Source organism: Neopsephotus bourkii, unplaced genomic scaffold, assembly GCF_033783945.1.
Source record: "Neopsephotus bourkii isolate Nb327-2 ecotype Australia unplaced genomic scaffold, CSIRO-AGI_Nbou_v1 NB_1638, whole genome shotgun sequence".
NCBI lineage: Eukaryota > Metazoa > Chordata > Aves > Psittaciformes > Psittacidae > Neopsephotus > Neopsephotus bourkii.
Window position 1 is genome coordinate 11,295,115 of NW_026902113.1, and position 24,749 is coordinate 11,319,863.

General features: G+C 37.5%; 1 protein-coding gene across 12 annotated transcripts in view; it reads left to right on the forward strand.

Moving 5' to 3' along the window:
- Positions 1-24,749, forward strand: part of FRY (FRY microtubule binding protein) — a 228,441-nt gene that overhangs the window by 177,147 nt on the left and 26,545 nt on the right. For 11 of the 12 annotated variants that reach the window (XM_061374523.1, XM_061374522.1, XM_061374524.1 and 8 more), the window contains 14 exons: positions 517-620; positions 2,547-2,732; positions 4,866-5,064; positions 5,704-5,825; positions 6,695-6,882; positions 7,809-7,903; positions 8,949-9,550; positions 11,249-11,346; positions 11,438-11,608; positions 16,625-16,765; positions 17,451-17,630; positions 18,688-18,849; positions 19,697-19,771; positions 20,800-20,970. In XM_061374523.1, coding sequence (XP_061230507.1) covers positions 517-620; positions 2,547-2,732; positions 4,866-5,064; positions 5,704-5,825; positions 6,695-6,882; positions 7,809-7,903; positions 8,949-9,550; positions 11,249-11,346; positions 11,438-11,608; positions 16,625-16,765; positions 17,451-17,630; positions 18,688-18,849; positions 19,697-19,771; positions 20,800-20,970 — 2,494 coding nt within the window. Of the gene's footprint in view, positions 1-516; positions 621-2,546; positions 2,733-4,865; positions 5,065-5,703; positions 5,826-6,694; positions 6,883-7,808; positions 7,904-8,948; positions 9,551-11,248; positions 11,347-11,437; positions 11,609-16,624; positions 16,766-17,450; positions 17,631-18,687; positions 18,850-19,696; positions 19,772-20,799; positions 20,971-22,897; positions 23,893-24,749 lie in introns of those variants that run through there. The other variant, XM_061374526.1, reaches the window with a different exon arrangement.

Below are 24,749 nucleotides of genomic sequence, written 5' to 3' on the forward strand. Positions count from 1 at the left end.
ATCAATCCAACTGTCCAAGCACTCAGAACATCGTAACTTCAATTTCTGCTGATTTCCAGTGCTAAAATCAACATGCACTGAAGACTTGCAGTTCTACCAGATTTCTACCAGAAAGACTATTTACAATATAGGAAATCACTTTTTGATACGAATCAGACTGAAGAAACAACTAGAAAAAAAAGGAGAATTTCTCTTTCCCAAGCCTCTGTGGCTGTTATTCATAGCACTTTTCCCTCCTTGATCTTTTATTCTAGCTAGGCTATGCATATTCTGAAATTCCTCTTCTACACAATTTGCACTGACAGTTAGAATGTTCTTTTCAGTAATGAGTACTTACTTGCTTAAAGCTGTAACTGTGGTGCTTCAGCATTAGTCATATTGAAAAGAAATGCTACAGATTTGGAAATGTAGAGATTGTTTAATTAATTAATAATTAATCTTCAGAAATAGCCATCGTGTTACTGTTTTCCCATCTTCAAGAGGTTTCAAACTGATATTGTGATATTTAATTTCCAGGTGCAATATTGCTGTTATCTTCATGACTGAGATGGTAGTGGATCACAGTGTGAGAGAAGATTGGGCCCTTCATCTCCCTTTATTACTACATGCTCTCTTTTTAGGTAAGACTAGCAGAACAAGAAATAAAATTTAAATGTAATCGTGTCCTTTTAGTTTAGTTTTGCTGAAGCTGTAGAGTTGTGTTTCTTGAAGATTTTTAATTATGATTTCCTAAAAAAAAAAAAAAAAAAAACAAAACCCTGAGGCAGTTACAGTCTGTGAATTAACCCCAGAACTTTGAAACTTTTGAGTATTTTCACCAATTTCACTCAAATTTGTGAGGTGGGTAGAAATTTGAAGATGATTGTCTTCCTGAAAGAGCTCTAAAAAACCTGTACCTACCTCCCACCCCTGCAAGAAAGTCCCATGAACCTTAGCCCCTCTACAGTCTGGTTTGTGCTGGGCAGTCAGCACATGCTTTAGACCTGGACTACACACACAAGTGCTGCCTCTTACGTTTGAAAAAATTACTGTGTAAGAGAGCCAAAATACTGTACTGATACTGTAGAGATAGTGAAGGAAGGACACAGACCACTGGAAAGCAAGCTTCATTAATTTCACTGCTATTGGAATACATGCAAGTGGCCTTATTTTTTAGCACACAAAAGTATCTAGCATTATAAAGCCATTCCGTAATTTGCATGGTTGATAAGTAAAAGTTTTCACAAATAAACCCAGCCAGACACTTGTGAAATAAATGTGTTGGAATACTAGATATTACAGTCCACTTTTCATTCAGTCACCGTAGTTACCAGTAAGTCTATTCACTGGCACTATGGAAAGAGTTTGTTGTTCAGTAGACAAAAAGATTAAGTTAGAAGATTACACTGCAGTGATAGAATACATGAGATATACTTCAGTATACAGTTGAATAAGATACTTTATTCTCCTTTTCTGCTACTCTTTTACCAACTGTTCTGTTTGAAATCTTTTCATGAAGTAGGGTGGTGGTGTTTTTTTTTAACATGCACACTCATTATGCACAAAGAGGTTGGTAAGTTGGCCGTGGTTCTTTTGAAGGAGACTATGGGCAGATATATAAGACCAAGAATCACAGAACCTCCAAATACCTGCCCATAGGAGACAAAGACACATTGCTGAGACTGTGGCAGTATTAGCAGCTTCATTTTTGCAGGCCAGACAAAACCAGCATGATTGGATTGCATTGCAAAACACTTGACTTGAAAGACCTGTTTGCTGCTGCCACTTTGGGTGATGAAGGAGCTACATTTTAAAGAGGACTATATCCTGAGAAGAGCTAAAGAAGAAAATAATACAATTTTTCAGCACTGAAACTGCCTCTAAACAGAAGAAAGTGTTTTTAAATATCCTGAAAGATGCTGAAAGAGAATTGAAAATTATTACTGCCACAGAGTACAGTGTATTCCACAAACATCTGTTTCCTTTATATTTGTCATTTGTGAATTATTCAGGTTGCATTAAAATCTTACAAACAGCAGTAATGGTACCCATATCAGAGTATTTCAGTGCTAGGCTTTCCGATTCTGTTCTGCATCCTGAGCTAGTGGGTAATTTCTCACGCTACTCACTGGTAGCTGAAGTTCAAGGGATTTTTTCTATCAGTTCTTTTAATAAATCAGTATTTTTCTCTGACTGTTTGGACATGTTGTAAAACTGATGTCTATGCAAGAAAGCCAGATACTGAGATAAGCAATGTAATTACAACCACCATCAAGAATTTCTCGTCTTTAGAGGGTTTCCAGCCCTGTCAAATTAACACTGTAGTGACAATGTATAAAGTTGTATTGCCTCACATTATTTTGTACCTTCTGTATGGTACCTCAGTCTGGAAACTAAATATACACATATATTTAAGTAAAAACACTAGTAACTATGTCTGGAAATACTACATCTTCTGTTTGTTTGCACTGTTGCCATGAACTGCCTTGGAATTTTTGCTATTTCTGGAATGTGAATTTGTTTATTATTACTTCATATTCAGTGATTGCTGTAACCTTTACTTTTAGGTCTTGACCATTACCGCCCTGAGGTCTTCGAACACAGTAAAAAATTACTGCTTCACCTTTTGATTGCATTATCTTGCAATAGCAACTATCAAGCCATTGCATCAGTGCTTCTTCAGACTAGAGAGATGAACGAGATCAAGACTCTGACAGTACAACCAGCATACTTACCTGAATATCTTTATACCGGTAATAAAGCAAAAGAAGAAACTAACATTGCATTATACTGTGAGGTTTTTGAAAGTAGGAAATCAAGGTTAATTTCCTAAAATATCACAGCTTGATAAAGTAGTAAAGTGGCAAATATTAAAGGTCCCATTAATATTAATTCCATGTGAACTCCCCTAGAGATGCACCCAAATTATTATTAGATAACTTTTCATAATAGTGAAAAAGCCATCTGATGGAAAGCAAAATATATAATGTAGAATTTTAAACATTAATACAGCTAATAACTTCCTAACTTCTTCCTCGGGGAGCCAGGACTACTTTAAATGAGGGCAATCACTCCTCAACCTTCAAAAGAAATGAACAAATAACTCCAACACAGGAAGAATATGCAGCTCAGATTTTCCGTTATTAAGTTAGATTTTACATTATATACACTCTGCTTTATATCATAGATAAACTTCATTTCTGTCCTGAGATCTGTTTCCACATTAGGAGCAGTGCTTCAGACCTCAGCTGAGATGGGTGTTCTGTTAACTTTTAACAATTCACCTGGTTTTGAGGAGTTGGCTTGTAACAATTTGTAGAAAGCTGCTATCTAGATTGGCTATTGCCAGGTAATATTACTAAAATCAAGAATACTGTTGAGATTTAAAGGAATCACAGAATCAATGTAGAGTTGTGGAGGCAGGATTAGTCGTTTGGGAAACAGGACTTTTACAGTACAGTTAGAAATTATATCAAATTAGTGGCATTTCTGTGGTTCTTTAGGAATATAACCAGAAGTAATAAATAGTTTAGCTTTATGAAGAATATTACTTGGTAACTGATTATTATGTTTTATGAGCCACAAAAAAAAAATTAAAGCAATGAGAAGGAGTAGCTATTTCAGATTAATGAATTGATTTGGCCATTTGAAAGAGTTGAAAAGAGATTACTGCCACAGAGTGCAGTGTATGTCACAAATATCTGTTTCCTTTGTATTTGTAATTTATGAATTATTCAGGTTGTGTTAAAATCTTACACAACAATTATGGTTTCATTCTGAATAATGTCTGTGCAAAATTGCCTCATACATGAATTTCCTGTCTTGAATTGTGTAGATCTCTTTTCCAACACATGTCCATGAATTATTAAATCCAGAATAAAATTCTTACATTAAAATTATATTACTGCTTTTCTGCCAAAATGAAATCACTTTTCACTCTTGTGTCTGAACAACAAAATTGGTTCCCTCTGTCTGGGCCACTGAAGTCCAAGAAGTTACTAAAACTTTTTATTTGTACTCTTTTTTGAGCAGCTAATATTAAGTGTGAGAGTGTGGGTGAGTAGCCACAGCAAAAAATTCCTAACTGAAAATACTTTGGTTCAGGTTTGTTCCTGAGTGTCAGGCAACTAAATTAGGTCCCATGACCTGCAGTGGATTTTGTCAGCAGATCTGGGACTCCTGCTCCCAGTGTTCTTGCAATTCCAGTTTTTCTATTGTTGATACAGCCTAAGACAACAAGCAGTCTGATCTTAAGAAAACTGGTTTTACTTTCTAATTTCAGATCTTAAGTTGTGTGGCAAGTTTTTGATCTAGCAGAACTCTTACTCAGATGTTTAATCTTAATGCTGAAAGTATTTAGTGCGAGTAGTCCAATGTTTACAGTTACTAAAGGTGTTGAACAGAAGCCTTAAGCATTTGTGTCTTGATCATCATTACGTTTGTAAAATTAGATCAAATTAAAATTGTCCTAAACCTTTCCGCCCTGCAGAGGCTTTTTTCCTCATCAGACTAGCCCAGAGAAGCGAGCTGAACTTAACATGAACTAAGCCAACTTCAAAATTCACTTTACAGAAAGTCATACTTCTGAATGTAAAATACCCTGCAGCATTTGTTTTTTCAAGTACTGTGGCCCTTGTGCAGTAAATATAATAAATCTTGACTTTGATATTTTTCATTTAATATTCCATTCTGCATGTTTAGAACCACAGTACCATTTTCACTCCCACTGGCATTTGACGCTTGTGTTTTGCACGTGTTCTTCCCTGTGTTTCCCAGTAGAAGGTTTCTGCTGCTGACTCTGAAAAGAGCTGCTTGGCAGATACTTTAATCTGCAATGCTGGCTTAACAGTGCATTCCACCTTTATCTCCCCTCTTTTGACTGGCAGGTGGCTTTGACTTTTTGCGGGAATACCAGTCATCTCCGGTGCCAGACTCGGGCTTGAGCTCCAGTTCTACCTCCTCCAGTATCAGTCTGGGAGGCAGCAGTGGAAATCTCCCACAGATTACACAAGAGGTTGAGGACATGGATACTGCTGCTGAAACAGATGAGAAAGCAAACAAATTAATTGAGTTTCTGACAACCAGGTAATGGAGATAAGCAGAGGATATGTTTGTACTCTATACTTTCATGTCTTCTCTGCAATTATGTGTAGCAACTTAAAAAACTCAGAGGAAAATGACTGAACTTCTATAGTAATTACAGACTCCCATTCCCCCCTTTATTGATACTTATAGAAGTAGATAAATACTTAAAAGAACTACAGTGTCAGGAACAGCAGAAAAAAAAACAAATGTCTGATGAAAATAAAATGTTTAATTGACTGACAGTATTATGTTCAACAATGAGCTAATGGAAGAAGACAGTTTTATTATTATAAAACTAGATCTGTAGTGTACAGGACATAGTGAAAGGCTTTGGTGAAAGCAATATTAACTACTGAGTACAGCTACCAGATCACAGGCATGTTAAATTAAAAGCCATGGATTTGCTTCTGCTGCTCTCTAAATGGTATGACTTATATTTTACAAGAGAGGTTTTGTAAAATACAGTGTAGGAATATTTATTTTCTTGTATTTTGCTGATAAAGTTCTGTTCAGTTGCATGTTTTCCAGGCAGTGGTTCTGGAAATATCTAATTGCCTTTACAGTTTATATTTTTTAACAGATTACATTTATTTCAGATAACTCAAAGAAATTTTGCACTTTGTTATGTATTTCTTTAAGGGCATTTGGTCCACTTTGGTGCCATGAAGATATCACACCCAAAAATCAGAACACCAAGAGTGCTGAACAGCTCACTAACTTTCTGCGTCATGTTGTATCTGTGTTTAAAGATTCCAAATCAGGTAGTAATATTTTTTCCTTTCATAACTAAAAAAACATTCCATCAAGGTCACACTGAGTGTTTATCCTGTGACTCAGTAGACCTGCTTATGCAGAAGCACAACGTGTTGTATGTCTTAACAAGGATGTATGACGTATGAAAGAACTGCTTTAAAAAAATCATGGTAGACTGTACTGTGGCTGCATGTTAAATCAAACATTTCTTCAAAGCTGTTGGTAGAAAACCTTTTAATTGATTCTACCAGATAAAAGCTCCTCTGTTTCCTGTTGGTAAAATATATCACAGTTACTAAGTAAATGTACTTTGTTAATTTTTTTCTGGCAATAAAAGTTTAGTTTTAATTTATTACAGTTTTAGAGCTTAGGAAATGTACGGTTTGTATGTTCAAAACCAACACGGTCGCTAATTAAATATCTTCCAAGATCAAAGCAGAATACAGCATTAGTATTTAAGATCTTATCCAAAGCCCTCTGAGGCTAATAGAAAGAATCCTGCTTCAGCTCAGCTTTAGGTTTGGGAGTGTTCAGAAGTTACCGTGTTGCTGCCAGCTAGAATAGTGGATGGCTTGAAAGTTTGTCTAGGAGTTGTAAAAAGAATGAAATCAGGTTAATAATTTCAGGGTTTTGCTGGCGAATGTTTACAGACCCAGAATTTTGGTTTTGCAGTTTATTTTCTTGCATTCTGTGTCGAATAAACTTAAACAGTGGGAAGTTCTCTCAAACATTGCTGTCCGTCCATTTTTCACAGGGTTTGCAGGATACATTACAGTGTGTATCCTCTCCACAGAGCTGGTTCAGGCTGCTTATGACCCACAGTAAAGTCTGTCATTAACAAAAAAAAATAATAATTGGCACACTGTTCTTTGCTTAGGTTTTCATTTGGAGCAGCATCTAAGTGAAGTTGCTTTGCAAACAGCTCTTTCAAGCTCTTCAAGACATTATGCAGGTCGCTCTTTCCAGATATTCAGGGCCCTGAAGCAGCCCCTTTCTGCACATGCATTGTCAGACCTCCTGTCAAGATTGGTAGAAGTTATTGGAGAACATGGAGATGAGATTCAGGTAGGAATGTGCACATAAGCTTCTTAGTACTGTTGATTTAGTGTATACTTAACTTAAAATTACTGTTTTAATAAGGTGTTCTGCAGTCAAGTGATGCGAAGTAGAATGTGGCCTTAGAAAAGGTTACCTCTGAGTTCACTGAATTCATATGTACCTTATCAAAGCCTTTGTCAGGCTGTTACAATCTTACAGCTCTAAAGAGAACAACTATAAATCATCCAGTAAATATCACTGAAAATTAAATCTTCATGATGACCATTTTTTCCATTTTCACATCATTAGTTTGTGCGTAAGGAGCCCATCACCCTCTCTGCTGATGTAATCTGACAGTGTGAAGTAGACACTACCTCATTTCTCAAATGTTAACATCTGTTGGAATAAAATTCCCCACAATCTATAATAGTACAAAACTTATGCTGACTTGATACAGTCCTCTCTTAGTGAACTATGATGTTCACTTGATTTACCTAAACAGACAGAAATTCTACAGTCAGGGACTATTTATTGCAAGATTCAAGACTCAATAAAGAGAGCTACTATTAAAAAGAAATAGACTGACGTCACCTCCACACGTTACTCACATAATGAAACTGCCACAAGATGAGAGCAATATTCTGTCACAACTGCTTGTGCAGAATTTAAATCGGTGACCTACAAGTCAGAGGTTCTGTGTGCCATTACCAGTCCCCTTATGAGATATGTGCCCTTATAGAATGCCCTCATAGATCATTCAGAGGCAGAAAATAAAACACAGTTGTAGTGACATTTTAATGTTCAGGGCAGTGGCATTGATGTGAATGTTGTTCTTTTATCAGGAGAAATTACAGGTTTTCAGTAGGTGCCTATTCCTTTTATGAAGTGAAAATTTTAAAATGCTCACTGTTTTGAATGTTTTGGTTGAAGTGATTAACCTCATGTATTGATAGGGGTATGTAATGGAGGCACTACTTACTTTGGAAGCAGCTGTGGATAATCTGTCTGACTGTTTGAAGAACAGTGATCTTTTGACGGTGTTATCACGGTAAGAGCCTGTCCTCCTAACTGTCTTTTCTTTCAGTGTTTCATGGTAATAAATGTGCAGTTCTGCAGACTGACAGCCAAATTTGTTTTCAATTCTACCACTGCCTCATTATGTGCACATTGCCACAAATCATTTCACAGCATTGTCTCTTATCCCCATTTTGTTCTTACTTGCCCAGACTGTAAGCTGTCCTGCTCTGGTTTGGTGCAGCACCACATAAACTTCACTTCAGTCATGTCTGTGAGACTTATGGAAGAAAAAATGGCAGGCTGCAGTAGAGAGTGTGATATTTTCCTTTTCCTATTTAAATATTTATTTGCAGTTTGATAAATGAGAAACAACATGAGCTGGCAGCAGTGTGTGCTTGCAGCCCAGAAAGCCAACCGTATCCTGGGCTGCATCAAAAGGAGCGTGACCAGCAGGTCAAAGGAGGTGATCCTGCCCCTTTACTCTGTTCTTGTGAGACCTCGCTTGGAGTATTGTGTGCAGTTCTGGTGTCCTCAACATAAAAAGGACATGGAACTGTTGGAACAAGTCTAGAGGAGGGCAACGAGGCTGATCAGGGGACTGGAGCACCTCCCATATGAAGACAGGCTGAGAAAGCTGGGTGTGTTGAGCCTGGAGAAGAGAAGGCTGAGTGGAGACCTCATAGCAGCCTTCCAGTATCTGAAGGGGGCCTATAGGGGTGCTGGGGTGGGACTCTTCATTAGGGACTGCAGTGATAGGACAAGGGGTAACACTTAAACAAGGGAAGTTTAGATTGGATATAAGGAGGAAATTCTTTACTGTGAGGGTGGTGAGGCACTGGAATGGGTTGCCAAAGGAAGTTGTGAATGCTCCATTGTTGGGGATGTTCAAGGCCAGGTTGGACAGAGCCTCAGGTGATATGGTTTAGAGTGAGGTGTCCCTGCCCATGGCAGGGGGGTTGGAACTAGATGATCTAAGGTCCTTTCCAACCCTAACTATTCTATGATTCTATGAATATGTACAAGTTTCAAGCTGTGCATTCACGCATTGCAATGTATGTTATATATTTTGGTTTCAGTTCATCTTCACCAGATCTAACATCAAGCACCAAACTTACCGCAAACCGGAAGAGCACGGGACAGCTGAATGTAAATCCTGCTAGTGGTAACACAGCCACTGCTGAGCGAAGCAGGCACCAGAGGAGCTTCTCTGTACCCAAAAAGTTTGGAGATGTGGACAAGTCCTCTGACCCCCCACGCAGTGCCACACTAGACAGAATTCAAGCATGTACCCAACAAGGCCTGTCCTCTAAAACAAGAAGTTCATCTTCTCTAAAGGACAGTCTCACTGACCCATCCCATATTAACAATCCAACCAACCTCCTGGCCACCATCTTCTGGGTTGCTGTGGCCTTAATGGAATCAGATTTTGAGTTTGAATATCTAATGGCATTGCGGTTACTGAATAAACTTCTGGCTCACTTGCCATTAGATAAAGCTGAAAACCGGGAGAAATTAGAGAAGCTACAAGGACAGCTGAAGTGGGCAGACTTCTCAGGGCTTCAGCAGCTACTCCTGAAAGGATTCACCTCCCTTACTACCACTGACCTCACACTGCAGCTCTTTAGTTTGCTGACTCCAGTGTCTCGAATATCCATGGTGGATTCCTCTCAAGCTATAGGTAAAACCAGTATACTTTCCTCTGTTTCAGTTTCCATTGCTTTGACATTTGATTACAGACCTCATTAGGCTATCTGAACAAAACCAGAAATGGTGCTTTTTCGTTGTCTTCTAGTATAACATGCTGTGCTTTTGCTTTGAGCTGAGTGGGCTTCTTGGAGATTTCATAACAATATAGGATGTTTCTGAAAAGCCACTCTATTGCACAACAAGGTTTTGGAGGAATGCAGTCATGTAGTATTTAAGATTTCATTTCTAGGGTTTAGCAGTGGATAGTTTGAGTGCTGACAAAGTAAACATGTAAGGAGATGCTGTCATATGTTCTAGAACCTATTATGGCCAGTTTATCCATTTAATTATTTTTAGAATATTTCAAATGGCTTAATTTTAAATTAGTGTTTCATGGGATTTTCCCTAGAAATATAAATATTAAAAACTCCTGTGCACTTTTAAGATAAACTATAATAGCACATTATTGAGTGAGGACAGAGGCCTGGGCTATAGGGAGATAAGGTAACATTTTGAAGATCCGGATTATGTAGACCTTATTAATGCAGTTATTGTCTACTTCTTAACTATTTTTATTGAAGAGATTTTCTGTATTGTTCCAGATTTTTACTCTTGTGTTTCAGTCAGAAACACAGATATTAAGACAACTGTGTAGGCTTTACAATGAAGTCATAACAAGTTCAGATTTAGAGTAAGGGAATGAATGCCATGAATGGTCTGCCCATCTCTAACTGTGTGGTGCCTGTGTTCCAGCCTTTGATTGGATAATTCACACATGAGCTGTGATGGTACCATCCGCAGGTATCTTTTCCCTAAGTATAGAGGAAGCCTAGGGAAATTATGCTCCTAACTTAGACAACTTGTTTAACAGCATAGAATGAGAGGGAATGAATGTTTAGAAAGTCATTTTCATAGATTAGATTCTTTCTTTTAAAAAAACCAAATCGTGTCTGAATCTATCTCTTGGCTTCTGAGCTCTAAGCTCCTACTTGAACTAGAGCAGCTTTTGTTACGGCCCCCAGTTACAGTTGCTGCCTGTATTTCATCAGCTTTAAGCTATGAGCTGTTACAGAAAAGCTGAATCCCAGCTCCAGGCAAAGCCCTTATACTAATGACAGCAGCTGGCACTCAGTGAAGGAGCCACCTCCTAGCTTCAAAAACACCAATTTGAGTAGTCTCATTCTACCAGTTACAGCAGAATTTTGATTCATTATTATTATTAACTTGAACAGTATAAAACAATGAAAGCTGTGCCTGGCAGCCTGACCAAAGCAGTTCATTTATCAATATTCACTGAATTACTTTTTGTGTTTTAGCATCAGTAAAAGAAATGCCACCAGTTAAGACTGTCAGTAAGATAGTTAAGTGGAAAAATAAACATACTAACAGGAATAAATTATATACTTTTGTGAGATATTTTATACTGCAAATACCTGTTTTTGTGGTTATATTTGTACAAATAGGTTCATGCTTCCTAACAGTACTGTTGACTAAATGATGTACTGGATTTTCAAACTAAGGCCCCTTTAAGACAAATGTGGCATGGCCAGTGGCATGATCAATTGTACGGGATGTGTGGCTTTATTACTAATGTAGTATTGAAACAGTGACTTTCCACAAAACACCAACTTAAAGATCACTGTGACTCTTGCTGTCCAAATACACATTTTGTTCTGTATTTTTCTTCTAGGATTTCCACTGAATGTTTTGTGTCTTCTGCCCCATTTAATTCAGCATTTTGACAACCCAAACCAGTTTTGTAAAGATATAGCTGAAAGGATTGCTCAGGTATCAAAGTTACTTACTGTTTTATACATCCTCAAACCCATAAATGCAGTTGCCTGGTTCTTAATGTGTCTTGACATTTATATTCAATTAGGTTTGTTTGGAAGAGAAGAACCCCAAGCTATCAAATCTTGCACATGTCATGACCCTTTATAAAACACACAGCTATACAAGGGACTGTGCTACCTGGGTGAATGTGGTTTGCCGTTATCTTCATGAAGCATTTGCTGATATTACTTTGAGTATGGTAACATATTTGGCTGAGGTAAGTTTTCAAAAACTCTACTAGTTAACTCTTCTGTTGCCTAACAACCCACAGAGCTGAAATCTGCCTGCAGATAACTGGGGCTCTCTTTAACTGTTATTTATATTATAATTAAGACTAAAAAGCAAAAATTAACAGAAAGAAAGGGAATTATGTAAGAAATTGTTATTGAACACTAAAACAAAAGGTCTTCCGGGGTGATACGTCTTAAAGCAGCTTCCCTCACCAGCTGGTCAGATTTTTCACTGTGAAGCAGAGAGAAACTGGACAACTTTTATTTAGATCCTGCTGAGCAAAATAAGGGATGGACTAATTCCAGAAGGGATTTAGCAGCATAAATAAGATATCATCTGCTACTTAAGGATCTGATTCTTGATAAAAATTTGTATGCATTCTTCTAAAGCTGAATGGGATCGTCTTGCTGCTCAGGTTTTCACCTGTGCTCATCACTTAATCCTAACATTTCTCGTGTGTGGAGTATACAGCTGATGCAGTGTTGTTACTGAGGATCCAAGGCTCAGTTCTGCTTTTTAATGCCACTTTATCTTCTGCTTCCTGTGTCAGGTCAGTATCAGGACACCATTTTTCTTGTAGAGTTACCAGGTTTATCCCTTCACTTCCCTGCTGTAGTGAGATGCCTTCAGTCTCCCCTCTCATCCAGGGAGAAGACAGTTCTGTGTACATAGACTCATAGAATCATAGAATCATTAAGGTTGGAATAGACCCTTAAGATCATCAAGTCCACCTAGCACTGCGACGTCCACCACTAAACCATCTCCCTGTGCACCACATCTCCATGTCTTTTAGATACATCCAGGGACAGTGACTCCGCCACTTACCTGGGAAGCCTGTTCCAATGCTTGACAACCCTTTTGGTGAAGAAATTTTTCCTGATATCCAACCTAAACATCCCCTACTGCAACTTAAGGCCATTTCCTCCCACCCTATCACTTGATACTTTGGAAAAGAGACCAACACCCGCATCACTAGTAAATTCACTTCTTTAGAATGCTGCTTTAGAGCAGCATTGGAGTTTGGAGCAGATTTGTTCTCCCCTCTGCCAAGGATCTACAAAAACTCTGCAGGCATCTCTGATAACTGGCTATCCACATATATTCAAGAGCCTGAGAAGCCAGTTTCTGCTCCCACAGTCAGTTAAGACAGAGCAAAATTGGCCCTGCTTCCTCAAGCTGCAGTTCCTTACCTTGTCTGCACACGGAGACTCTTAAGTAAACAGTCATATGAAATCTTAACTGATGGTGATATCCATGAATCCTGTAGGAGACTGAAACAGGACCTTGAGTTTTTTCAGTCTGTTTTCAAACTCAGAGACTGCAGAACTGTTAGCTCTTCAAACATGACCTTGAATCCTCCAGTGTCAAGTGACTCCTTCATTGCAGAAACTTGTACTCCTAATAAATGAATGCTGTAAGGAATAAGGTTTAAACTCTTCCTCCTTTGCTATTCCAGTGTTAAGAAAGTGTTTCCCTCCAGAAAGGCCATTGCATGTGATATTGCTCCCTTCAAAATGGGTTTAGACATGCGTCTGGAGACTCTTTCTTTGCACTTCCCCCATGTATAGATCAGTACCATGCTACTATATTAACATCAAGTCAGGCAGTGTTTTACTGTAATTAAGATGCATTCTTCACATAGCACCCTCATAGAAGGATGACAGGGTAGTAAGCACTACTTCCTTTCTCTGTATTTACATTGACTGCAGCTCTGTTGAGTCATGTCTGGGGAATATTTGTATGGGCATAGAGTAGCTGCCAGTTTGGAGGAGGAGCAGGAGACAAGAAACCACCTTGTTCACCCAGCTGTGGCCATGAAAAAGATTTTTCCAGTATTCAGAATGTCTCCCCTTTTCTTCTTTGTTAATCCCCAGACTAGGATGAATAATGTGCTCCTGCCTCCTATAAATCAGCTGTGGGATACACTGCCAATAGTTAAACCCAAATGGGTTAACAGCTCCACTGGGCAATCTGCAGTTGAATGCTGTAGCCATTGGTTACAGAGTTCGGGCTTTAACAGTCCTGACTAAATCCCTAGGCTTGGGCCTGAGGGAAATTGTGAGACATGTGGTGTTTAAGAATAACAAAGGAAATTTGTATTGCAACAATGACCCCTCCAAACACACAGGTACACCTTCGGAAGGGGGCTTTCTACCACAAGACTATGAGAACAAATGCTTTGGCAGAAAGTAAATCTTCGATTATTGTCAGTCAGAGAAAAATTTGCATTTAACTTATTTGATGGCATATAATTGCTTGTCAGCTAGGGGTATGATCCTTGCATTTTAACTGTGTTCTTATCCAAACCTTACAGTGACAAGCTGTGCTGCTTACTCAGACTCCATCATGGAAAATTATCTTCTGGAAAAATACTTGTGAATCTCAGTCTATAGATGAGGAAAAATCACTGCTTAATAGTGCAGTAGAACTTTGACCCTCCACTACCAAAATCAGCATGCAAACACATTACAGTTTATGTTAGATTTTTTGCATATGAATCAACCTTGTACCATGAGAGCACAAGCATTCTAGTAGCGTTATCTGAATTGACGTGGGTCACATGTTTAGTTCACGATTCATTTAGCCCAGGGTCATGCTTGGACATATATAGCTAATGCTATTAATACAGCAGAAGAGTGCATAGTAATGTGCTCATGGTAGATGTTTCCTCCTTCCTGTTAGATAGAGGATTGCTTGTGATAGAAGCATGACCATTCATAACCTGTTCAAAACCAAGGAATCACTAGAGATTAAAATATCTGTATTGCTAGAGGAAGCATGTCCTAGGTCAGGCATTGTTCCACTGAGACCTCCTCTATCAGACATGGCTTATGATATAACTTCTTTACCTCTCCACCTAGTCCCAAGTTAGTTGCTGCTTCAGGAAGGGTACAGATGTTTCTAGTGGGGTGTGGATCCCTAAACCCAGGTAAGACCTGGATAGTTACCATACACTAGCAAGAGATGAATCCACAGTTCTTCAAAGCAGCTTACATGGACCAGAGCCATTAAAAAAAAAAAAAAAAAAAAAAAGAAATACTGAGAACAGTTGTGGCTTCTTCTTAGAAATACAGTGAAAACTCTTTGTCCTGGAACTCACTGATCCAAATGATGTGTTACCACAACTCCATCTTGCTGCTATTTTTGTTACTTCTGGCAGCAAAAGGATTCTTATTGTACTAAATGCATTTTAAGTTGCTGTTCTTTTTTAAACTGAAATACCCTTCCTTGCTACAAAGTTATGATGTATTTAAGTACACACTTGGACTATCAACCACCACATATACTCATCTGAACAAGTGAAAATTGGCGCAGTCCACAAATGTTTAGAGTTTAAGGGCCAAGAGCTGTTTGAGTCAAAGGATTCTGTTGAAAACAAATTTATACAAACTGGAATGAAATTAGAAACTCTCATAGATAAAGTTCCTTGAACAGATTTCTAACCAGCAATAGAGACAGAATTCCCATTTCCCAAGAATTCCGTTTCATATCACAAAAGGAATTCTCTGATGAAGTAGCCTCTTTCAGAGAGCAAAAAAATTTCTTTCATTCAGATGGCTTCTTCCAACCCTTTATTCCTATACTGAAACGGTATTGCAGCTGATGTGCTGGTCACAGAAACTAATTGCGAGGAAGGAATCAAACCTTCCCTTGCAAGATCCTAATGGAACACCAATAAAGTCTATAACCTTGTTTTGAAGAAGAATTGCAAAGCACATTTTATATCTCAGTAGAGATGTCCATGGGCTGAAACAGGTTACCATTGTAGTGCCTTTAATTTAAAAATTCTTGCTGTCTTTTTGTAGAGAAATAGATAAAGTGTACTGAGTTCTCTCTCGTGTCCTGTTAATGGATTTTGCCTACTTTGGTTTATGAATCACTAGTTATTACTCACTTTCACTGATGAAATAAGTCAGAAGATTTTTAGTGGAGCGAGATAGGTGTGTGTCCTACCTGATCATTTCATTTTGGCTGGCTTGAAGCATTCTCATGCAATAAAAAGAGGAGCCTTGTCATTCAGACCAGAGAGGGCATCTAAGGAATTACTAGGCTCCACTTGGTTTAACAGTTGAAGTTTTGCTCTGATGGAAGACATGAGGCAGCATAGAGTAATTGTTTCTTAGATCCTAGTATCTCTAGTAGCCAGTGTTAGAGGAACTATTTGTCAGCCTGAATGGAAGGATAGAGTCTAGACTTGAACCTCTGGTAACCTTTAGCAATAATATTTGATTGCCTCTGAAACTTGTGGGGTAGACAGTGCCTGTCACCAGTGAAAGAATGTGCTACCTTCCAGGAAATTTTCAGCGGAGGTATTTCACACACATACACAAACATAGCATGGCTGTCTGGACAGCTCCTGAATTACTGTCATGTATATATATGAGCAGAGCTGTATTTCCAAGGTTCATTGTGGTATACCAGGATCTACACTCAGGTGTTCCAAAATTCCAGGATTTAGATCAAGCCCTTCTTTGTGTTATCCTGTACAGTAAGAGAGCCCAGGGAATCCATCTCCTTCTAAACAGAAAACATTTCCTTGGCAATTACAGCCAGTAAGAACTGGCAGTGAGGTATATTTGGATAAATATATGTTGATGTCTGAACAGTAGTAGTTTTGTTTCTTCAGCATGTTTTTTTTCTCACTGACTTTCAGCAACAAAAAAGATACTCCCCTGTTTTTATTGGATGTGCTTTGCCAATTACAGTGTACATTTTTACCTGCCAGTTTACTCAATGGCTGAATGTATTTTCTGGATAAGTTAGGGCAGGTATATATAAAATGTACATTTCACTATCAAAACAAGCTAGCATTTGGTTCCCAACTTAAAGCTCTTTATTTCACACTTGTATCATCATCACTTGAAAAGTTATTGTAAAATGGCATTGCAAAATCGGTGAGTGAAGAGACATGAACTGTACAAATGGTATTCATGAAACTCGTAGCTTTTAACATGAGAGAAAATGTCTCAAAATTTAGTTATTTTCACGTTTTTATTAACAGCTACTAGAAAAGGGTCTTCCTAGTATGCAGCAGTCCCTCTTACAGATGATCTACAGTCTTCTTAGTTATATGGACCTCTCAGCCATTCCTGTGAAACAGTTCAACGTGGAAGTACTAAAAACCATTGAAAAATATGTACAGGTAAATACCTTATCTTGTTTATATTAACATAGGTACTTAGCAATATTTACTATCATAAGTTGATAGAATTTAAGACTAGCAGAGGGGACAGTATGTTATAGACTGAGTGTCCCCAGGTAAGATGCCCAGCTGTGCATTCACTATGTGAGAAGGGTTAGACTGCAGCTACATGACATTGGGAGCGAGTTTAATACCAGTCAAAGCCTAACTGACCACTCTTTCATTATTGTCATGAGAGAGACGTGGCATAAGCACTTCCTTCAGAGACTTACGCATCTAATTCTTGGTGAGTGGAAAATAAATATTTCTACTAGGAATTCACACCTTTAAATAGCCTGTGTCAAGTCAGCTTTCTTGTTAAATGGGGATTCTGCAATGGCTCTTACATTTATTCATACTTTTTTAGGCATTCAGATAGGAGATCTTAAATCCTTTGCCATGTTGGCCTTTCACTCAGGTCTCCTAGGTTGCAGGCCAGTTCCCTAACAGTTACACCGTAGGCAAGTCTTGGCCTTTGCTGTTGAAATTAGTCTGCAAGTACGTACCTTGTCACTGTCCAAGAGAGAGAAAGAATAGTAATATTCCAATTCCATACTTATATGGCAAATAAAAGGACTTCAAAATGTAAATAATCCTGAATGTATGTGAATCTTTCTGTTTGCTGATTAAATATACCTATTTCTAGAGCATTCACTGGAGAGAAGCCTTGAATATACTGAAGTTGGTAGTTTCTCGTTCTGCCAGTTTAGTTTTACCATCCTACCAACACAGTGACCTTTCAAAAATGGAAATACATCGAGTGTGGAACAGTGCCTCCAAGGAGCTACCAGGGAAGACTTTAGAGTTTCATTTTGATATTTCAGAGGTAATTCTGCTACTTAACACCCTAATTCTATTATTTGATAATCCTAAACCATATGTTTTAGAATTAGGAAAATCAGGAAAGGAAAATTACCAAATGAACATTCTTTTAAATTCTTTTCAATTCACAGTGACATATTTAATGACCCTTGCTGGAAGGCTCTTTCTGGATTTTTACTAGATTTTTTGTGTGTGTGTGTGACGGAATTAATAATTATATTTAAAATTATCTGGATAAAAGCTGTGTTGCAGTTATGACAACTGTAATATGTAATTATAGTATATGTATAAAACCCCCCTTCAAGCATTTTATACTTGGATGCCAACGTTCTCTGTAACTGGTAAACACAGAAGTATGTCCATTAAGGGATTATTGTCTGACTTCCGACCAAACTCTTACAGCAGTCTTTGTCCTGCAAACCCTGTACACCTTTTAACTTTATAGAACTGAATGGTCCTATTGACTTTAATGGGCAACTCACTTTACTTATTATTATGAACTTTCAGGACTGTTTGCAGAATTATAGACTATTTCATCTAGATAATAGTGAGACTTTGAGGTTAAAAGGGCATATGAACATAAAAAGGCATCTTACACTATTTGTGTAAAGAGTTTCTTCTTGCTGTTTCATGTAGGTATAGTTCTAGAAAATGCTGAGTAACCTACTGTCTATCCAAGAAAGCATTTTAATGTTCTTTGGAATGGAGCCAGAGTGTTCAGCGCTATTAGGAAAAACCCATTAAAACACACATGCAAAAAAGGTGGATTTGAAATAAATTTAATAAGCTTTCTGGGTTTTTTTCTGGTTATGTTAGAAACTAGTTTGACAGCTATTAATGAACTTAATAAGTACTAGCTATGTATGAACTATGTAAATTGTTACTCGGACATTCACAGTGGAAAATAACATGCATATCAGGTGACATGAAATGTGGTGCAGCCCTTGTTTTACCCCTGTACATGATCTTCAGAGTAATCTTTTCCTGCAACTGAAGCAATATGGCCCATTATAAATTCATCCTGGAGCACAATACTAGTGAATAATTACTCTCTGTTTAAGACTCCAATTATCGGGAGACGATATGACGAGCTGCAAAGTTCCTCTGGACGAGATGGTAAACCCAGGGCAATGGCTGTCACCCGAAGCACTTCTTCAACCTCATCAGGGTCTAACTCCAATGTCCTTGTTCCTGTGAGCTGGAAGAGACCCCAGTACTCTCAGGTAAACTCTTTGTTCATTAACAAGTAGCACTCAGAGCAGCTGAATTACTATACACTTAGGTTCTTAAATGCTTGTGCCCTCTGTGCCCTGCACAGTGCTCCTGACTGGCTGGGGCAACGGCAGCACAGCATCTGGTCTGACTCTATGTGTTGGATGTATTTCCTGGACTCAGAAACGGACCAAGTTATGTCTGTCTTCTATCCTGGCTTTTTCTTTCAACCTGCAGGAAATGCATCTTTTTAAGACTTCTAAATCTAGCTTAGATTTAGCTAAGAATGACAAGTGACTTCAGATATTAGCAAGGAGAGCATGTAGACAGCATGTGCAACTTTCTAAGTGTTGTTTTCCTGGGAAATCAGGTAACAAGAAACTCTTCGAACAGTCTTCCTAAAAGCGATGTTTAATTACCTCATTGATTTTGATTATCTGTCAGTTAAAATAAAACCATGCAGAATAAAGGTATTTATTGCTTCTTTTTTTTTTTTTTTTTAGTAAAGCAAATTATGTAGCAATGACTCAGGCCCAATTCTGAAAAAAATAATTATGCATGTGGTTAATTTTAAGCTTCTGAACTGTCCTTTTGAAATGGTGCACAGGATCCAATATTTCCTTGTTATGCTCAGTAGAATTAATAGGCTAATTTGAAAATAATAAAAACCAAAATCATTAACAGCAATTTTATGTTTCCTTGAACCCATAGCTGCTCTGAAAGGAATGCTTTGAGCACTTAATAACTAATTCTTTCGTTGCTTCCTCCTAATTAAAATTTGTTAATGTATGTTTCTAGCCACGGGGAGAATGGGTGGATTAAAAAAAATGCTCACTTGAGAAACATCTTGTTTTCTAGAAAAGGACAAAGGAAAAGCTGGTGCATGTTCTTTCTCTCTGTGGTCAGGAAGTTGGGCTGAGTAAAAATCCTTCAGTAAGTAGCCTCATATTGACCATTTCTTTGTTTCACTGTGTCCTATACTTGAAAAGTGAAGAACTTTGTTTCCCAAAGCTGCTGACCTGATTTGCTAGTTTCATGACACATTACTGTCATTGTCATTTGTACTGGCCCACGCTGCATTTCTCAGCATACAGATGAGTGACTGAACAGCCCTTTCACTTAGAGACAATTTACTTAGAGAGCTACATACAGTTTTGCTGTGAGAGATCTGTGATGCTGTAGGTTTTACTTTTGCCATCTCAGTGAGTAGAGAGTAATGACCTCTAGTCTTGCTCATATAGAACCTTTATAAAGTAAAAAAATAAATTACAGAAATAAAAGGGGGGGAGTATATGTCATTTTTGCATTACAGTATGTCTGATGTTGCTCTTTAAAAATTAATATTATCTAGTGCCAGGAAATGAGCAATAGATCATCCAATGTAGGAAGCACTTAAAATAGTTATGAAATGTTTTCTACGGAGAAAGGAAAATTTCTGAATGTTTTATAATATGTTGCGTGTCACTTGTATTATGGTAAACAGACCCTTCATTTGTGCAAGAAAACAACTAAATTGCAGCTATAATGATTTTTAGTAGGAAAGGAAAAATATGCAGCTTGTTGGTTTTCCTAATCTTGACATATTTTTGAACATCGTTTTTAGCCAGAGATATTTTTTTTTTGTGAACTTACTATCTCATTCCCTTGATAGTATTTTTTTCTCTGCAAAATCCTCTGAATTTTGTTCCTATAAATGTACACAAACATTCAGGCCACATTAGTCGGCAGCCATTAGGAGGTAGCCGTAATATTCTTGGACGTGTTCCTACAGTATGAAGTTGTTTCTTTGTACAAGTTTAATCTGAAGGCACCTGTCCAACATAAATAAGTGTTCTAAAAATACTCAGTGAAGGAATTAGGTGTGTACTGGAAATACAGTCTTCTGAATAACCAATTACAGCTTTTAGGAAGAAACAACCAGAGGGAACAGTTTGTTACAAGAGAAATCCTTTGAATTGTAGGTAATTTTTTCTTCCTGTGGTGATTTGGATCTGATTGAGCACCAGACGAGTTTGGTGTCTTCAGAAGACGGAACAAGGGAGCAGGAGAACATGGATGATTCAAACAGTGAACAACAATTCAGAGTCTTTAGGGACTTTGATTTCCTTGATGTTGAGCTGGAAGATGGAGAGGTACAGTATATTTTCTCTGAAACAGTTTTTTTATTAAAACAGATATTCTTTGTACTAAACACTATGCTCTTCTTGTAACATAAAACTTGAACTGTATAACTATAAAAGTACTTTTGAGTTCAGATTACTTATAATGTTCACTTAGTGTTTATTTCAGTAGCATAACAGTTAAGAGGGTACCACACCCTTCCTTTCTGAATCTAGTTTAGGAAACACTGCAAAACTGTTACTGGAAGATAAAGCCTCTGTTTTAGTACGTTTTCAGTGAATTTACTTTTAAGTGGATTTATTTAAATACAATTTTTAAAGGTCTAAATTTTTAACAAAAATAGGTTTGCTGATTAAAAACCCGTAAGTTAAATTGTTCCAGAACTTTTGGTTAATGAGTAAGCCTCCAAAACATGAATTCAAGCCTTCAGGCTGTTGTTACTCTTGGAACTTATGATGAAATCACTAACATTTAAAGAGAGGTACCTTCCACTCTGCTTAGGTGTCTGTGATTTCATCATTTTGTGCAGGAGCTAAACAGAACCCTGACGGCTCAGATCAAGTCTTGACAGGTGAAGCCAGTCAGCTCACCTTGACCTGAAACTGATAAAAGGAAAAAGTTGGAGAACTGCATTTTGGGGGGTCACACCCTTTAACCTTGCTTATACCAAACTTGGAGTATTATTTTTTTGGGGGGGAGGAAAAAGCCAAAAATCAATATCCATTACCAAACAATTTTGTTGCTATTGAAATGTTCAGAAATTCTTGGCTATTTTGAAGTGCTTACTTGAGGTGCAGCTGTTCAGAAAACCAACAGTTTAATAAATTTTCTTGTCATATCTGGACTAGATTCTAACACAAATTCTCTCAAGCATCGCTCTAAGCCCTGAGAAGAACATGTGTACAAGAAGAAATAATCAGTTTTGTCCCTAGTTCAGTTACAGGAGTAAAATAATTTTAAGGTAAACAGACCCCTTAGGTATGAACGCATGTACCTCTGAATTTTAATTTTTTTTCCAATGGAGAGAAAGGATGAAGAAATGGAAAGGGATGTCACAGAGCCCTTATTTTCCAAAGTTAGGACTCTCTGTATGAAAACAGTATTTTTTGTCTCACAGCTGCCCATGACTTTACTAAAAAAAAGCAGTTGGCATCAATGGTTGAAAACACATTAGCCAAGTATTACAAAGGAGCTTTAAATTTATAATTCGTAATTGTGCAAAACAATTCCTATCAAAATGATTTTACCTTCATGGGCTGGGACCCTGCAAATACTTGGTTTATACCTGTGGCTAACTTCAAGACAGAGGCCTAAATTAATATAGTAATTGTCGTACATTGGTTGTGGAACAGATACTAAGCTTCTCTAGCTTTATGTGAAGTAAAATGAAAAATGTAGTCTTTTACTTTATGCAGGCTTTAAACTGCCATGGATCTGAGACTTTGTATTCAAAGGTTTAGTCCACTATTGGACTAAATAAGTAAACCAAATGTTTAATTTGCTATTGCTTTAAATAAGTGGATACTTCAGTCAAATTCAAACCTACTGTAAGAGTTTACTTCTCTAATGACCAAGTTAAAATTATATCATTTACATCAGGTCAGAATTTGATATATTCATAAACATGAATAAAACAGTGTTATAAAACTTAAGCTAGCAAGGGTACAAACAGTCTTTCAGAAAATATCTTATGATTCAAACAGGCTAGTGATGCTTGTGTCATCCCCAGTTCACAAGATACAGTTGTTTGAACTTTCATAAACATGTGAAAGCAAGTTATGGTTATTTTCATACTTAAAAGATAGGCTGAAGGGTTGAAGTTTCTGCAATAATATTACTTACAATTGTAGGCAAATGTTTTTCTATGATGTCTTTAATACAGTAATTTTACATAGATTCTTTCTATTTGTTTTTCTATCTGTTATATCTGCTACCCAGGAACTTCAGGTAAGAATGCTACTTGAACTCAGATGTGCCACCATATGTTATGCCCTCTTGCAAATTTGTATTATAGAATAACATCATAGTTTTGCTGTTGCCTTCCCCCTCTTCAGCGTGTGCATAGATGGGTGGGTGTGCGTGTGCTTGCACTTCTGACAGGTGCTTCATTTTTTGTCTTGTATTAGAAATATTTTTGAGGTCTTTTTCAAAACTTCTGCTTCATTTCAAGTTTGGTTTTGGTGTGTTCAACAGTCTTCACAAATTTTAAAAGATCTTAATACTAGTACCAGCGTTTTTCAAATTGAGCCATTTTTCCCTTTAGTATCTTTGTGCATAAATAATACTTAGAAATAAAATAACATTATTGTTTATAATATAGTAAAGATTGTGCCATTTGTTTCCATGGGCAAATTATATACAATTTCCAGCTTTTCAGTTTTGGCATATTGGCTCCTTTTTAGCATCTTGCTAAAGCTGGCACCTGAGACCTCTTCAGAAAGTTTACATCATTGCCTACCAGTGATTTAGTTGAATAAATGAATTAATTCATGCAGCTTAATTTATTTCAGCTGTATACTCCTACCAACTTTGTTGGATTCATTTATGAAGAAAACTGAAAAGGTGCATCAGAGGTTGCCAGTTTGGGACCTAAACTTGCAGTTAATCGATGTATAGAGAGAACTGAAATAATAGACAATTGTAATGAGCTATATGAATGAAACCAAAATCAGAAAAAACAGTATTTTGCATATTTGTTTCTGGCAGTTTGTACATCAGTTATTATGCAAACATAACCCCTAAAAAATCTTTTGTCTAAAAATGCCTGTGCTGTAAAACACACTCATATGAAGCTAGTGCCTTACTATGCAGCTCTGCAGTACTTCTGCCAATATCTTACAATATTTGTGTGACTCCATTAACTTCGTATACTTTGTCAATACATTAAGAATAAGAACTTGTGTGAATGAAGTTTTGCATGATTCTTACCAGCTCTATGGAGGAGCAGTGCTGCTCTCCCTTAAGTAGGGTTACTTCTCTCCCTTACATAGGGTTGGTTACTCCCTTTTTTACTGCCCTTTCTGTATCTCTCCCCTGGGTTGTCTTAATGTTTAAAGTGACTTGCAAGGGCATGTCTGCTCCTTTGCCAGAGGGTGGTAATTGTGGAAAGTTTTATGTGGTACCTGCTCACTTCTGGCCAGACACATTTAAAATATGTGACAGTTTTCTGTTGAACTGATGTTTGTTACTGGTGGCTTTTCAGATAGAAGATAGCTTTGCTCTCATTGTACAAACACTCACGTACATCTTCCCTTCTTGTTAAATCTGAAAGAAAGATTGCTTAACAGACTATAATAACAATAACTCCACCTTCATAGACATGTGGTGACCTCTTGTTTAAATTCAGTATGATTCTGGGTGCCCCTGTAGCAAGCTTACACTAACCCAAATACTATGGGTATTTGCACTATACTGCATTTCAGCTCTCTTTACCCTTTTCCCTCACTTTTAATTCACTCCCCATTCTAACTGCATGCCCTGGAAGTGTCCCGTTTAATTTTCTGGGGTTTTTAGCTGGCTTCCTTCTTGAAGACATAGCAGAATAAAACTGCAACAAGAAATATTTCCATAGACATGGGCTGGAAAGTTTACCAAAAGCTGTACAAGGCATCATGAGGATAAGGGAGTGATGACAGTCACCTTTGCTTGCTTGCTTGCTTATCATGTCATTTTGTCACGTGTTAGTTCAGTAACTGAAGTGTTTGTGGAGGATGTCTCATTGCTTCATGTGTCCTCCAGCCTCTGGGGAGGAAGATGGACAAGCAAAGAAGTTGTCAAATTGAATGATTGG